Source organism: Calonectris borealis, chromosome 2 (assembly GCF_964195595.1).
Source record: "Calonectris borealis chromosome 2, bCalBor7.hap1.2, whole genome shotgun sequence".
Taxonomy (NCBI): Eukaryota; Metazoa; Chordata; class Aves; order Procellariiformes; family Procellariidae; genus Calonectris; species Calonectris borealis.
The window spans coordinates 72,280,703-72,298,182 of record NC_134313.1 but is presented as its reverse complement, the minus strand read 5'-3'; the positions used below and the strand labels follow the sequence as shown (position 1 = coordinate 72,298,182).

The following is a 17,480-nucleotide window of genomic DNA, read 5'->3' as shown; positions in this document are numbered from 1 at the left end:
AATCATCCATTCCTTATCCGAGATAATTTTCTACACCATTTCCACTCAACTAGGCATATGATAGGTTCCGTTTCTGAAGCAATAATGAAATATTTTCTCACTACTACTTCCTGAGTAAGAAAGTTTAAATTCCCAGACATCTGCTGGGAAAGCAACACAAACAGGCTCCGAGCATGCAGAGACAATGATATTTTGTCAGAGAAGGTAAAGAAAGTAAACAGAAGGGCAACCCCTCTGGATCTGGCTCTAGCCTACAGGGAGGACTAGAAATCAACTCTTACAGTGCACCAGCTCTAGTACTCATCACATGGTGCAATAAACTGTTTCAACTCACTAAAACCATCAGGAAACAAATCCAGCAAAGAACCGGAGTCAGTAACATGGCTTCTCCTTTCAGTATTAGCAAGCTGTACCTTAATCCATACCATAAGAAGGGGGAAAATGATGTATTGTCTAAGCAGAGAAGGACTCACGCTTCAAAATGAACCAGTGTTTATATGAGGAAGCAAAGCATCAGCAGAAGATGGGGGTGTTGGACAGGAGAGAGTTCTGATTAATTACAACAGGAAAGCTCTTTCTGGCAAGTCAAAACAAATCTGTGAATCCGAAGTGATCAAAGAATATAGACGGCACTTCTCAAGCCTGTGCAAAGAAGGTTTGTCATGGAACAAAAAAAACTTGGCAAGTTGGAAAAGGCAGCCTTTCCAAGTCGACACCCAAGTGAGTGATCCTACAACGATGAAAGGAAGAAAAAGCTAAATGCTCCATCCTTCAGGCACTTAGGCAGTCCTCATAAGCCACTGAAATGGAATGCATCAAGGCAGTCCATCTAACAGTATGTAGTCTAGCTAGTTTGCTTTTGAGATTACCTCATTTGAAGGTACTCCTCATTAAAGTATAAAGAGCATAAACATAAAGACTACAGAAACTACTGGAAAGTTAGACTGATCTTCATTTTTCCCAAAACAGGGAAGAGTTCAAATCAAGGAGAAAACCAAAGCTCTCTAAAACAATCGCAGATGAGACCTCAGACTATTCTTTGCACTCTTCAAAGTGCAGAAGAGAGCAAGCAACGTTAAATATCTGCTAGAAAAAAGTAAATTACCACCTCCAAAGACCAGTAAATTAAACATAATTGAAAACATCATATACTCCTTTCTACATACACACAAGCCTTTGTTGTGGGTAGCCCTGGCATCTTAACAGGAACCATAAATGCTCTGTAAGAAAAGGCTGTTCAGCAAGAGAATTCTACTGCTTTAAAGGTTACTTGCTTGAATACTGTCCCTTTGTTGTCAACTGCTGATGTCTCTGCTCAGTTATTGCATTTTGTTGCTGAAGTAAAATTGTGAAATTACTTCACTAATATATCTTTTACTCCCCTCTATTATGAAACGTGCTGATTTGCCTAGTATATGTCTGAAACACTGAATGTTTATTTTTATTTTGACTATATTTCTGTATCGAACGCTGTTGAGTTGCTATTCTGCTATCAGCTATATTTCAATCTGTTTTCCTAGATGCCCCATGATTCCTTAGAAATATTAAGGCAGCAGAAAGTTGGGCTATTGCTGTAGGCTCACAGAAATGGAAAAGCTATGAAAGGCACTGCAAATTTTAAGATTTTAGTTCTTTTGTCCCAGATCATCTGCTCAGAATTGGACACCATGTCTTGAGCAGTTTTTAACAGTGTTTCTTTTAAAGTACTGATGTTCTGGAGAATTGTAATACATTGGCACAAAGGAAGAATAAATGAAAGTATGTATGAGTGGAAGCAGAATAAAACATGGCACGTGTTGATGGCATCAAGGTCTTGATGATCCCAGCACACCCATCTAGGGTTTCTCAGGACACAATGATCAGGAAAACAAATGACAGTACAAAAATCCTCATGACTCACAGAGATGGGAAAGGATGGAGTCAAAATACTATCAGCTCTTTAGGGGTACAAGAAAAAAACTAGCATGTAGCTGTTGACTGAGGAGAACGTAGGAGATATAGGAACTTGACAGTGGCAGTGGGTGTCCCTTGTCCTCCGTATCAGCGCAAGGAATCCTGACTGGGATACTTGGGTACATCCATCTTGGTGCCTGAATACTACACAAACCACTCGGACACACATGTGGGTGCTTGTGGGTATGCAGGTATCAAAGTGTTAGTAAGTTGACTTTGTTTTGAAATAAACTCACCTTCCCCTCCTCCAAGGTCTGGTGTTAAGCTTTGCTACAGCATTACATTATGTCCTACAAGGGCAGTCTAGGCAGTGGGGACACCACAGTGCAGCCCCTTTTCCACTGTGTAACAACCCACCACGCATTTGTCACTACACTGCCCAGAAGCTCAGAATTACCACCCCAGCACAGAACAGTGTCTGGTAGTTCCTGGAACCTGCCAAAATAAGGTCTCTTAGTGGTCCTATCTGTTTCTTGAGAACTATCCTTTGTTAATATAATCTCTCTCTTCCTAAAATCATGTATTAAATTGAGACTGATTAGTTTATTTGCAGGACCAACATTCACACCCATGCAAGACAGCTGACAGTAGAAAAAACAATATTATCGTCAAAACTAGGATGCACGTATTCTCATTATATGGAAGTCATTATGAAAAATGGAAATCAATGGTTTGTTTTGTTCTGGTTTTTTTTTTAAGACATTTGCAAACAGATTTGGTTTTACTGTCAGTTTAGTTCTTAAACCAAACAAACAAAGCACTGTCAGCCTTAAGCTACATAATACTAAGCTGTTTCTCATAGAAAACTGTTTCCAAAATGACTGCACCAATCTTTAAATTAGAGCTTTACTTACTTTATATGTGAAAGCCTTCCACGGTAAGTGTGCAACAGATTTCATCTAGGATTAAAAATATCAATTTGTAATAAATTCTGGAAGAAGAGACTAAAAAAGTAGTCTTTTATCACTTTTCAATCTTACCTTGTAGTTTACAAACAGCTGGGGCAGCATAAACAGGAATCCAAAAGCATACACTCCTGAAGATAAAAGATGGAAAACTTACAGACAAATGCACAATAGAAGTACACCACACTATACTTTCACAATTAGAGATTTACACTCATTTTCCTAAAGAGAGAAGATGCATCTAATCTTTTTGTTTCACTTTGGGTTGATTCTTCTCCCTTTCTCAATCACTGTGATGATTTTGGAACCTACAGTCAAGTTATTGCTCTGTATTACACTGATCCAGCTGACAGCAGTTAATTTTCTACTTTTGAGTCTTGGCCCCCATTTGAAGAAATATGAAGAGACTCACCATTGACAAAGCTGTTAATCAACCAGGAGTACCAGCTACAAAGAAGACAGTCCAGTTATTTTTTCACTTCAGCCAAAAATATATACCTGTAATACATCCTCTACATGACTGTATGCTGTCTACCCCAAGAAATGGCTATGTTGTGAATTACTTTACACAAGAACTAAATACCTCACATCTTCCTTTGATTAGGAAGGGCTCCAGAGGAGGTGCTAACAGTTTAAGCAAAGGATGTTTATCCGTGCATCCAACAGATCTGGAGAGCTTTATCAACTGCTTTTATACTTTTTCAGAATGTTCTAAGGCTTCTGCACCCAAAATGACATCAGATAATACTGCACACTGAACACTGACTGCATTAAGACTCGCAAAGGTAACGCTGTATTCTAAAGAGACACTCAATATGGCACTGTAAGGACTTACCAAATTTCAAACTACACATACCATTCAGTGCAATCCACTAGAGTAGGCACTTAAAAAAAAAAAAGGTAAATACAAGGAACCTACGTTTTTCCCTCCTTGCATCTAAAAACCCCTCCCAGATGTTCAATGGAGCACAATCTTAGCAACATAACAGTAGTGTTACAGATAGTGGTCAAATTCCACACTTCTGCTTGCAATAGTAAGAACAGCTAGTAATTATGATCCTCAAGTTACATCATTTAAAATTAAACTTGCAAGGCTGTGTTAGCGACTTGTTAATAGCAGCGTTACAGCTGTAGCAGCATTTCACTAATCCACAAGCATCTAAAAAATGCATCAGAAAATGCCTGCAAGATTAAAGGATAATCCACCATTAAGATTACTTGTTCCATCACACTTCCTTACAAATAGATTTAACAATGATAAAAATTCTATTGTTTTCACTTTCGTAAGCTACAGCTCACAGAACACCTGGCATATAATATTTTGCAGTATTGAATGAATTTAAGAATTCTGTGAGAAAAGCAGAATTTTTAAAGGCTGCATATTTGTTAGCTCCTTAATAAGGCAAGAACCTTTTGAAAAAAAAATTTTTCTAAATTCCCCAGTTTCTAGTACAAGTGCTACGGCCCACGTATGCAGAAACAGTAGCTCTTTCTGATGTTATTTTAAGCTACTGCTTGCTCTCCCTCCCACCCTTTTGGGGCCTAAACACTGTTGAAAAACATGTCTACATGGCCATCACCATGCTTGCATTTGCAGGTTTTTTTCTACAACACAGTCTCATGGCTGCATACTTGCTTGTACCTCTCCAATACAAAATGAACTAGCTGTATTATTCTGAGTGAAAGGGAACAGGAGTTTCACCTTTTCGTGAAATAGTGAGTCTTCAGCTCTTGCTGAAGTATCAATATGTTGCTATAAGGCCACAGCTTTAAAGGAATAGAGAGTCCTTTCTTAATAACGCTTTTGCCTGTTTGCCATCCTAGCTATCGTATTTAGGAACAGAGGAACCTCTTGGTAGAGCAAATAATTTTGGGACAGTTTTTGCTTCTCTCTGTTATTGGGACAGGTTTAACCACTGAATTCCTCTCACCTCTCCTGTCACCTTATCAGTCCTCTGAACATCAATGGCAGCTTTCTTCCTCCTCTTCTGATTCACAGCTTACTCGTGTATGGAAGCTACTGAATTCTATACTACAGTAATATCAGGTTACTTGCTAAATATAACAGCCTGTAGCTTACAGGATGTTAAGAAACCAGCTAGACTTTTCAGCTTTAGATCATACAGAACAAGGAAGTTTCTAGTTCCTAGCTTATGAATCAAACAAAATAAAATAACTGATTTCCATAACCCATCATCTCCAATTAATTAATATGGGAAAAATGGGGAATGTTTCAATTCTGTATAAGATGGTTTATAGATTTACAGTACCTTTTGTATTTGACATTCAGCAAGGAGTAACCTGCACCTCCAATACACAGTGGATAGAGCAAATATGACAAGTATTTCATAGCCTAATAGACAATGGAAATAGTTTGTTAGCTTACATTTTATATACAGCAGATTTGTCATGGCATTAACTAGAAGACAGCCACATAATTTTTTTCCTGAAAAATCTTTTCCTATTTCCAAATGTCTACTACTATTTCCAGTATGCTTCCAGTTCTAGAGAAGGTGGTGAAATTCCAATGCTCAGTTCAGACCACCAAGGACCTTAGAGCATAAGCAACAAGAGGCAGCATGAAGTCGGAGTCTAAGAGTAGCTCTCTGCTTAACCTCCTGATTTCTTCAACTCCCTTCTGAAATCAGGAAGCACATGAACATTCCTCCAGTATAAATAACAAGTGCAAACATAGATTTTCAAATTTGTGAGTGAAAACCCTTTAAGATATTTCTCTTCAGATAAGTCACTTGCAATTCTGCTTCTCAGGGAACTGTTTCAACCAGATTCAGCTAATAAACAACTCTTTCACTGTTTCTTTTAATAAATTATTAGAATGAATCTTCACTATCTGATCATCCACATAATGATGAACCACTTGACAACTATGAGAAAATGGAAAATGCACTTATAGCAATAAAGAGTGAAACAAGTCAATCAGCAGGCCACATATACAGACTTTACAGATCAGAAGTCACAGGCTTCCCTCTTACCTGGGTATCATACTCCTCAGTTTTCTTTTCAGAGTCATTGTATGTACCAAACTGCAATACACATAAAATGTATAATCAAGTCAGAACTGGGAGGAAAAAATACTTGCTGTCCAACTCCCTAAACAGAGATTTAAACTGCAAACTAAACTGCTTAGACATTAAGCTAGGTAACAGTTCAAAGTTCTTATAAGTTTCTATACAAAAGAGTCATATAAATGTCCTGTGCAGTCTGCAAATACAGGGTAGGCAAAAAGTTTAATTTTTCCCTTCATATTTTACACAAAACATCCAGGACTTCTTTGCTTAGGAAAATGCTGTTGAGACAGCAGAGTTCACAAAGCAAAAGTGAAGTCCAGTGGCTAAGAATTTTGCAGATACAGGAAGCCATTATTAAAAACCATAACCATTTTCATGCATGAAGAGGTCAGTCATGGATTATCTCCACATCTCCAGAAATTGTGACTGCTTAAACACAGTTCCTTGAATACTGATAAAGGAACAACCAGAGCTATGAGCCACTCAAGATACATAGACTTCAAGCAGCACAAAACCCCAGTACTTCTTGTGAAGTAAACACTGAAGATTAGACAACTGTTTCTCCTACCAACAAGGGAAACTTTCAATGTAGATTGTACTTTGAAAAGTGTTAATTTGAATCCCAGCTGCCTCTGCATGTCCTGCAAGCAGTCTCAACACTTAAATTTTTACCTAGAGGATGTGTCAAAGACTGTCCTGTCCTCAGAACATGTCACATCTTCTACTAGTTTGACAATGGAGAAGTTATACCTACACCTTCATGCAAAACTCAGTTTCTTGCTTCAAACCATGATGCCAGTTAAGAGTGCCCTTCCAACAGAGTGGCAGGAGCACAGTCCCACCTGTTAAGATTTAGCAGGACTGACAGAGGAGTTCTGAAGTTTCTCACACCATAAATACACACAAATGGCTTTTTCTTCTACAGAATTCATCAAAGAAATTCATAAGTTTGAAAATGCTCATCCAGCTTTTGGATTAAGCCATCCATAAAGAGAAGATGTACATAGGCAACTTTTATAGTTTTTTTTAATCTTCATTTCACTGGAAGCCAAGTTGAACAGTAACCTGGAAACAGATGGAAAGCTCAAGACTGTAATCATTAACAGGCCAATGTCTACTATACCTGAATTTTGGGTCTCAAGCCTTGCCACTTGATTGTCATTTTCAAAGCTTTCTTCACTTTCCAGAGCTGTGATTAGCAAAATCAAAATGTGCACATAAAGAATTACCGAAAAGAACATCTTATGCAGGATTCAGATACTCAGAATCAAGACCCCAGAATATCTATTTTAAGCACCCATTGCATAAAGCAGCAACAGCATGATTGTGGCACACTGCCTGCGACTCTACAAACCAAATGCTGTGTCACCAGACAAGTACAACACTGGGAGCATGCACTATTAAGTCTCCATATCAGATAATGTACTTTAAGTGAAATAATGTAGTCCTTCCAGGATATCTGGATTGCAGCGCTTAGGTGGGGGTTAGCTGCTCTCAGCACCAGCATGCACCCCAGGTCAAGCATTTAGAGAATTCTCCAGTAACCACCTGCCAAGCAAGTTTTTACACGCCTTCAAGGTCAGCTGGGATCTGCAAGATGAAGAGGCCTCAGATCTCCTAACAGTAATTAAGTGGGCACTTACATGGTCATTACATTTCAGTAGTGGGCTACACGGAAAAGTCAGTGAATCCATTGCATTGTTTGGCTACTTACTGTACAGCTGCAACAGGCTGGCCCTAATGTAACCAAAGGTTCAGGGCACCTGAAAATTTACTCATGTACCCACCCTGCTATACAGATTCAACAACTTAGGCAATGCAGTAAGCTCACCAGGAGAGCTACGCTCCATGAAGCTTTCTGTGGACAAGGTTTGTTTGTTTAACATTAGATACACCAATATTCTCTTCTCACCCATCATATCTTCCAAACAAAAAAGTGCAATACAGTAAAGACGATCCTTTACTGTCATCTTTGATGCAAGTGAGAAAATTACTTATTACAGAAGCAATGTCACTATTCATACTGCATGAGAAACAGGTGTTAAGAACAAGTTGTAAAAAAGCTCTTCCCAGCAGACAAATTCTTTTGAGATGTATAGTCCTTACGTTCATTCTCACCTTGAGACAACCATGTTACCTCACCATCACTTGAGAGGAGAGATATGTTACTTCAAGAGAACCTACAGAACATTTCCCCTCCACTTAAGCGTCCCACACAGTGTTCCTACAGAACCCTTTCAAGCCAGTTTCCCCAGCCTGCAATCCAAAAGCAACATACTGGAAAATAAGGCACATGAGAAAGACGATAGGAGCCAAGCAGTCACAGGGACTATAGATCTCAGAGAGGTGTATTTAACAGATCTTTGGGCAGCTCCAAGAAGAATCTCGGATAGGCACAACGACCAAATGAGATCTGGATCTGCCTGTTCTTAGGTAGTGGCAACCGAGAAATCCATCTTCATTTTAAAAGAGAAATGCAAAATCTTAACAGTTTCAATTGACCTTAAATCCTGTAGCATAGCTGATCATTCCTGTTATCCTACCATATATGCCTGATCTGGTTTCCATTAAAACTTCTTAAAAAAAAAAAGTGATTTAGAGACCAGGGCTATTTCTTCTCCACTACAAGCAAAGAAAAGCATAATTTTTCTTGACCCGATACATTTTTAAATCATTTGACATTTTTGAATTTCTGAAGTCTCTAGAGTCAAGGATTTTTTAAAATTTAGTTATTTAGATATAGGATCAAAATAAAAGATAGTCTACAAAAGGAGCAGCATATTTATGGGCATATATATTTATCCCTGAAACTGTTAACATTTCAGCTAAAGGAAGTTTGAAATATAAGACTAAATTTCTATTTATAGGAACAAAAACACTGGCAATTTTGATACAGAAAACACACAGAAATACATCAGACTTAAAAATATCAACTTACTGAAAAATAATGTTACAGTCAATGAAATGGTACCATTTAGGACACTACTGTTCATAGTTTTCGCAAGGCCTTAACCTGTCTTATACAATAAGCTGAAATTCAAGGATCGCTTTGTGACTTTGCATTCAACAATTTAATCACTAACTAAAAATTCTGAACTGCTTTGTTTCCACAGGGATTATCTGCAACTATAACAGAAGTGTAGCCAAAAATTTCACAGGAGAGTCCTGGACTTATTTTTAAATACTGAGAAGTAATTAGATCTGCAAGCAACGCTAGGGAGAGAGATCGTCCCTTCCCATTACTGCTGACTTTGTGCTTTACTTCACATAGAGCAGGCTTCTAAGCAGTACCTGCAACGCACTGGCTGGATACGATCTGCTGGAATAACGAACACAGCCAGCAGTCTCCTCCTTCCCCGGGCACCTCAGTCATGGCCAGGGAGAAAGTTGCAGACCTGCGGCACTGTCTGATGGCACACAGCCTGCTCTTTGACAAATGTTTCCGTGAAGGCTTGTTGACATGGTTATACATGCCTGGTCAGGAGTGATGCCTATCAGAAGATGTGATAGGAAGGAGCCTCAGCATAGGTCTATGTTTGGTTTCCCCAATACCAGCTGGCCCATCCCAGAAAAAACTGACACTTCCAGTTTAGTTATTTGATAAAGGTACACAATCTCCTCTACCACTGAAAGCCAGTTAAACAACGCTGCTAAGACAGCATACTACAACAGCAGTATTTTTCCAGTAACTAGTTTAGCATTCTTTTTCTACAATAAACTATGGATGTTGCTGCAAATACTGGTGTTTGGTTCTAGAGCTTTAAGAACTCACCTCAATCAGTGCACCAATGCCTGCTGGGATCAGTACCAATAAACTTGTTTGTTCATCCAAAAGGAAAAGAAATATTACCACAGTACTAAAGCACCGCCAAAGCACTAGATAGAAAAAACAAAAACAAAAGGCTTATTAATATTTAAATGAACAGCTGAGATGACAGAAGACTGTTGGCCTATTTACTATAATTCTGTCTTATGCAGTTTAAGCATGTATTTCTCCTATATACATCTTGATATATCAAGTAGTCCTAGAAACAGCCAGTGATACCTCCAGGCAAATAAGGAACAAAAACATTTTATGAAATCCTTATCACAAAAGCTGAAAGGAAATCAGAATATTTAAGGAAGACTTCTGTACTGCACCAATTCAGCAATGTATCAGTACTATTATGAACTATGTTCATGATTCTTGACTCAAGGAAGCTGAAAGGCTGTGAGGTAACATAATGCCAGTCTTTGAAACTCATGCAACTAATTTTATGTTTGTGAATGTGAAGAAGTCTATTTTAGGGTTATTTTTCAGGTTTTGCAAAACCCTGGATGCTTATAAAGTGTCTACCAACTAATTCTTAGATTCAGATATCCATCCCCCTAAGCAGGAACAGAAAGAGAGAAGAGCTACAACACACTCAGACATTGTTGAATTACACTGTATCATTCCAGTGTAATTGTTGAATTACACTGTATCATTCCAGAGTAATTGCCTCAGGGCAAGAAGGAGGCACAGGCAGAAAGGTGACTAAGGCTTGCTAAAGATTGATACTTTGATAGTAAGTTTAAAAAACCCTTTGTTACTCTTTCCAATTTGACTTACTTTTTAAACTGGCAATTAGCATTTAATTCTGAAATTTCGTGGACCATTTTGAATTTTTACTAACTTTTGGCATATATATGCCAACAGCAGTACAAATGCCTTACAAAAAGAAAGGCACTCCGACAAAGACAAACAGATTTTCCATGTGAGAAAAACATGCTGCTGTTCATCGTCATTTAGAATGCCTAATTTTTTTCCTGGTATTGATATTCGTCACATGTTTTAATCAATCTGTACATATGATAAAATTAAGGATAGTCTCAGAGGTCAAGTGACTCCAGGTTTATCAATTTGGTTTATAATCAGAATGGAAAAACCTATTAGAAAAACAAGCACTAAGTACTAGCACAATAAACAAGGCTGGGGAGTGGTGTGTTAAACCTCAAGCATCCACAGCTGGCTACTACCTTCATCTGTCTCTAGGAAGGCCTGGCAGGATGTCAGACCACTATGTTTCTCTCACCTTTCCTACATCCAAGTCAGCTCAACCCTCCCATGCGCTTCCCCTCTGCCCAGGAGCTTCTACTGCTCCTGTTTACACCAAAGCCCAAATCAAACAGCAGCGTTACACTACCGCATTTTCCCTCCCAAATATTTTGGAACCTGTAGTTATCTACAAGGAACACATGGAATTGCAGGACAGCATTACCCATGATAGCACATTCTCTCCACCCACAGGATTTTTTCTGGTCCTCATTCTTTTCTCAAAGTATTTTTCTGTTCCTTCAGCAAAGGAAATCTGGTGACTGACTTAGTATTAAACTTATTCTCAGTTGTAAGACAGTCAAACCTCAGAAGGGACACGAGTGCTTAAAAGCACTTAAAAGCAAGTGATACTTGAGCACAATGCTAACAAAGTTAGAACCAGCCTGCTAGCCATCTTCTTCTCATACACAAAGACATCTCATTTTGCCATCTTGATGAATCTACAAAGTTTCAACTTAGAGTAAGACTAAAAACACACAGTATATATTAGATAATGCACGCACAACACTTCGCATTCTGGCCCATACCTGCTTTTGTAGACATCCCAATCATGCTCCTCTTCTTCTTCCAAAAACTGATGTCATTTTTGAATGCAAGGAAATCAAAGAGAAGCTGCAAATAGCAAGAAACACACTCGTTTGTTCAAACTAGTTAAAGACTACCAGCTGAACTGTTAAAAATGCATTTAAGATGGAATTGCAAGAAAAAGCTGTTTTAGAAGCCTCAGAAATAAAAATTAAATACTACAAATAAAAGCTAAAAAGAAAAACTGTTTTAGAAGCCCGAGCTCCAAAAGCAGTGCAAAAAGACAGGAGGAATTCCAGGTACTGCTACTACCACAATGCTGCACCCGGAAGAAAGTTAGTGACCCAATACAGGGTAACACATGATACAGGATGAAGAACTAAGGACCCTGAGGAATTGCTCACCTCCTTGACAGACCAGGGAAAGCCACACTAAATTAGATTCAAAGTGCTTTGTATTGTATCAATAGTCAATTTAGGCTTTGATAGTACCAAAGTTTTTTAAAAATTCCTAAAATACGGCAAGTCATTTTCTCCTCTCTATTTCATCACCAAGAAGTTGATCTGAACTTCGAGTACATTTTAGCATTAGATTTATTTGTACTAAGTATTTTTTCCAGAATTTTCAGTATTTTTGTTCAGAATAGAATAGAACAGAACAGAATAGACTATTTCAGTTGGAAGGGACCTACAATGACCATCTAGTCCAACTGCCTGATGAATTCAGGGCTGACCAAAAGTTAAAGCATGTTATCAAGGGCATTGTCCAAATGCCTCTTAAACACTGACAGGCTTGGGGCACCGACCACCTCTCTCGGAAGCCTGTTCCAGTGTTTGACCACCCTCTCGGTAAAAAATGCTTCCTAATGTCCAGTCTAAACCTCCCCTGACGCAGCTTTGAGCCATTCCCAGGTGTCCTGTCCCTGGATCCCAGGCAGAGGAGCTCAGCACCTCCCTCTCCACGTCCCCTCCTCAGGAAGCTGTACAGAGCAGGGAGGTCGCCCCTCAGCCTCCTTTTCTCCAAACTCGACAAGCCCAAAGTCCTCAGCCGCTCCTCACAGGACATGCCTTCCAGCCCTTGCGCCAGCTTTGTTGCCCTCCTCTGGACGCATTCAAGGACCTTCACAGCCTTCTTGAATTGTGGGGCCCAGAACTGCACACAGCACTCAAGGTGAGGCCGCACCAGTGCTGAATACAGCGGGATGACCACCTCTTTTCCTGGTTGGTTATGCTGTGCTTAATGCACGCCAGAATGTGGTTTGTCCTTTTGGCCGCCAGGATATTTTTCAGTATTTCCTTTAAGCATTCATTGTCTTAAAAAAAAGCAGCACAGACTCAAGAAATTCTTGGGTCAGAGAATTTTAATGAAAAAGTGTATTTTTTTTAATTTGGGCAAATGATACACAAAAGAAAAAAATATCAGAAGAGCTAGTCCCAGCCTACAGACATCTTACAACCTAATAAACAGAATGGGAAAAAAAAAATTAAAATGACTGGGAAGTCTAAGGGTTTCCAACCAAATTAATTGTATATAATGTAAGTATAAAGAAACATAACATGCCCAGCAAGTTCTTATCTATCCCAGAATACGGGAATTGCATTAAGCATAATTGTAGATGACAAAAATGTTCAAAGTAGAATGAAGTATAAAAAAATTGTTCATTAAAACAAAGATTCGTATTTAAACCAAGACACATGCAATGCTGACAGAGACACACAACAACACCAACCAACCATGCCTAGAGCCACAAGCTCTGCACTTTACAGTGACAATTTTTTGAAGTAATCTAGATCAGCTGATCTGAATTTCTCCAGGGGTTAGAAGTCAGAGACTCAAGCCCTACTGTTGGTGCCCTAGCTATGCCACTGCAGCAGTAAACTTTGTAATAACTCAGCTTAGCAGAAAACATGAACCAATGTTGACAGGCATATTAATTATGCGTGCTTTTGTTCAGCTAAAAAAAAAGTTATGATAATGAAGTTAAATGTTTTATATTTCAGTCAAAACTGTTTAGTTTATACCAAGTTATCTCATATTTGTATCTTCTTTGAGGTTTTTATATTAACTTGGTATTGGAAATACAGCTGACTTGTACCAGAAACCTCTTCTATTGCTCTACTGAAATTACTATTTCCAAGAACAGTTCTCAATAAATGAAAGAGTTGAAGTTCAAGCCACCCCCCACCTTTTTTTTTTATTTCATATGCCGTAATTCCTAAAAACCAAAGTTTCTCCACTTACATGAAATGCTGCTACGAAGAATGTCAAAGCCAGAAAGTACAGGTTAGTGTCAACAAAAATTCCTTTTACTTCATCTGCATCCTTTTCCGAAAACCCTAAGAGAAAGAACAAGTAATTATGCAAGAAGTACTAGACAGTTAATTGCTGTTATGCTAGAGTCCAGTATGAAAGGAATCTTATTTCACCTGCATGTTTATTAAGGAATCATAAATCCAAAACAAGATGGCAGCTTATTGGTAAAACCCAAGTCTACCTATATTTTGGCTAGTTATTTGGCTTGCCTTAAACAAAACCCATCAGTTACAAGCAGACCGATGTGCCTTTAATGTGTTGTGTAAATACAACCCAAGCTGAACACCAGAGACACAAATGGCAAGACACAAGAAGTCATTCTGGCCTGAGTGGGAAGAAAAAAATATTATTCAACTTGGCCTCTAAGGTTTTATGCGATATGTAAGAAAAGTGAGCTTCAGATTAAAAACCGAAAAATGAGTAAAGGGCTACGCTGTGGAGGACAACAAAGGCCAGTGGGAAATATGGCCATATATGCAACAGTATAGACCCCAGATCATGGATTAGGTATCAACTCTTTTGACAGTCCTTGCAGAATTAACTTGGAAGCTTCTCTTTGATAAATGGAAAAAGGCAAAGCATCTTCCAGAAATCACAATCTGTAAGCTGAATACATATTCTCTACTGTCTTACCAATTCTCCCAAAGGAGGAATGTTGCTTGTTATATACTGGACAACCATTAATTCAAAAAAAGTTAGAGCCTGTCCGTGATAAATATGGTTGCCAGCACCAAGGAGTGTGTTTTCCAGAAGATACAGCATCCCTCTGAACTCCTTCAGCCAGTATTAAGATGCTTTCTTCGTGAAGTAGAAAGTTCCAGCCACTGTGATTGAAGTCTACCATTCTCAGAAAACACACAATGCTGCAATTACGGCAATGGTGCTAGTTATGACACTGGTGAGTTCAGTACCAATTTACTTTGTCATATCAGCTGTCCTGCATCACAGCAAGAAGAACGTGAATTTACCCATCTTCAAGTGATTTTGGAGTTTTGCTACCGATCTAAGGTGACCTTTTCATAAGTTATTCCAAAAGGAAAATTTTAAACCTTAACGTTTTGCTATCTGCATACTTATAGAGAACAAGCAGCATCTTGCAGTAAAAAAAGCAGTAAGCTTTTTTCCCAGGCAGAGGAGGTACTCCTAGGATGATAGGTCTTGATACACATGTCCATCACAAGACAGCCACGACATTTATGCCATCATGGAGAAATGATGGTGGTCAAATGCCCCACACAAACTCTGAGCAAGCAGTTACTTGATTTTTCAAAGCAGTTATTTCAAGCAGACATACTTGTAGCTTCGATATACATTAGCCTGAGCCAAGGAGAAGCAGCTGGATTCTACTTAGGATGACCTTATTCCTTACCTGCCCTCCCTCCCCCAACAAAACATGAGAGAAGCTTGGGCTGCAAAGGAAATGGAGAAAGTCTAGACTCAGTTAAATTACACTGTATTCAGGTACTGTGTCTTACAATACTACACTCCGAAACTAGTGCTGAACCAGAACAGATTTTTTTTTTCAGAGGAATCAATGCCTTAAGTGTTAAGTTGTCCATCATAAAATATTAATTCAGAGATGACAGTGAATAACTAAACCCTCTCCCTCTTACTGACTAAATTTTGGTGAACAAAGAACAATACTGAGTAATATGGAAGCAGCATCACCCCTGCATATGTCTCTTGGAAAATTAGTAGAATACTGCATCTATCTGCATTAAAAAAAAAAAAAAAAGGATAAACTGGGAAGGATTTACGAATCATAAAAATAATATAGCACAGAAGCTTTTAAGATCTCTTGGCCTGAAAAAAAATTCACATTGCTGTCTGAAGAGCTTAAAAAGAGAGGATCAGAAAAAATCCTACATTCATATACCTCAACGCCAGTTCAGCTACAATGTAGTTCCTTACTCTAGCATAAAGAAGCCAACTACAGTCTAGTGAGAGAAAACTAAGTCAACAAAGATAACCCTGAAAATAAGATGCGGATTTTTAAGAGTGATGATTCACAAAGGAGTGAGTCTAATTTAACATTTAAAGACAGTAAAAGCTTGGCTATACCATCACCAACACAGAGCATATGAACTTCAGAGTGAAAGTGTACACTTACTCCATTACATTTAAGCAAAACACAGAATTTAATAGTTTCATGCATGTAAAGCCTCCAGTTTGACTGAATTACTTAATAAATTTGTAACTGAGCCAAAGTGAGAGGCCAGCCAGTTCTGAAGTGTCAGAAGCAGTACGATCAGAACCGAGATTCCTTCTTCATGCTCAGCTTGAGCCCAAAGACTTTGCTGTGCCTGCCTGTATTTCATTACAGGTACATGCCTACAGTGACCAGCTACATATAGCTTGTATCAAAGCTTACGTAACACCGATACAGCTTTTCTGTTCCACGGATGATAGGGGAAACCTATGGCGAAAATTCTCTCCTCTATTTTGGCCTCTTATACTTTTACAATAGTACTATCCTAATAAAATTTATTTCAAAAATGGTTAATTCACCTCTATATTCTTTTTTCTGACTACATGTCAACATTTTATTTCCATCTTTACATTAAGGTAAAACAATGTAAGATTTGTAGCATTAAACCTTTTCACCAGCTAACCAGAAAAAAGAGTGTGTTAAGTGTCATCTATGTACTTACAAGAAAAGAAAATGAGGGGTTGGTATTTTTTTTTGGTCTAAAGTCATTAAAGAGAAAAACCATACCAAATTGTTGGAGGGAGTACACAGCATCCTGCATGTGGATCCAAAATCGGAGTTTTCCAAGAGATATTTTGTCATATGACACTGTAAGAGGTAGCTCTGTTGTGGAACGATTTATAACCTGTATTTCAAAAAGATACAGTTTCATTTTTAATAGCAGAAAAATTGCAACAATTATTTCCATTCTTTTAAAAAAAAAAAAAGTGATTATATCAGATTATGATTTAATCACACAATTTTAAGAGGTCAGGTTTTTTTTTTGAAAGGGAATAAGATCTTAGACTTCTATACTATGCTTGAAGTCTGGGGTTTTTCCCAAGAAATGCTAAATTAGCAGTTTGTTCTGTTCAAGTTCTTGTAGCAACCTCACTGTTACTGTATACAAATGCCTCCGAGACGTTTACATAAAGTTCCCTCCACTGGTCGCAGTTCAAGTGGAAAAAGTGTGCTTAAGGTAATTCTCTCTTTTGACAGTTCTTCTCTGAATGTATATGCTAAGATTACCTAAGATAGAAGATGAAAAAAAAAGGGAAAAAATCATATCCCAAAGGCCACAGTCAGAACTTTACAAAACTAAGGCTGTTTTTGAGAGAAATTAAAGTTACAACAACTCACACCAAAAACACAGGTGGGGAAGCAAGATGATCCTACTTGCTCGGACTGGTGAAAACACCACAGCTAAAGCTAAGCAAGCTATCCTGCCTGCAAAACTTGGGATATGGGGTGTCACAGAAATCTTCCTGCTCCAAGAGAAATAAATTTCAGCTAATCCTCCTGTATCATCTACACTTTAGTTATGATGAGCACTAAGCTGGGGTGGGGGTGGGGGGTAAGGGAAGTCTTAAATTGCCTCAGCTCCTTCTGCGTGATAGGTGACTGTCTCTCAAAAAAGTTTAAAACAAATTAAAAAAAAATTGTCCTCACAAGTGTTAAAATTCTCCACAGCTACCTAGGTACAAGTTCAG

At 38.4% G+C, this 17,480-nt stretch overlaps 1 protein-coding gene across 8 annotated transcripts in view; it reads right to left on the bottom strand.

Moving 5' to 3' along the window:
• Window positions 1-17,480, bottom strand: part of CLPTM1L (CLPTM1 like) — a 31,628-nt gene that overhangs the window by 3,782 nt on the left and 10,366 nt on the right. For 2 of the 8 annotated variants that reach the window (XM_075142322.1, XM_075142325.1), the window contains exons 6-15: window positions 16,519-16,636; window positions 13,731-13,825; window positions 11,492-11,576; window positions 9,660-9,763; window positions 7,011-7,076; window positions 5,852-5,902; window positions 5,129-5,211; window positions 3,271-3,305; window positions 2,934-2,989; window positions 2,808-2,852 (exon numbers count right to left, since the gene is read on the bottom strand). In XM_075142322.1, the coding sequence (XP_074998423.1) occupies window positions 2,808-2,852; window positions 2,934-2,989; window positions 3,271-3,305; window positions 5,129-5,211; window positions 5,852-5,902; window positions 7,011-7,076; window positions 9,660-9,763; window positions 11,492-11,576; window positions 13,731-13,825; window positions 16,519-16,636 (738 nt within the window). Of the gene's footprint in view, window positions 1-2,189; window positions 2,389-2,807; window positions 2,853-2,933; window positions 2,990-3,270; window positions 3,306-5,128; window positions 5,212-5,851; window positions 5,903-7,010; window positions 7,077-9,659; window positions 9,764-11,491; window positions 11,577-13,730; window positions 13,826-16,518; window positions 16,637-17,480 lie in introns of all 8 variants that reach the window. The other 6 variants (XR_012672425.1, XM_075142326.1, XR_012672424.1 and 3 more) reach the window with 5 other exon arrangements.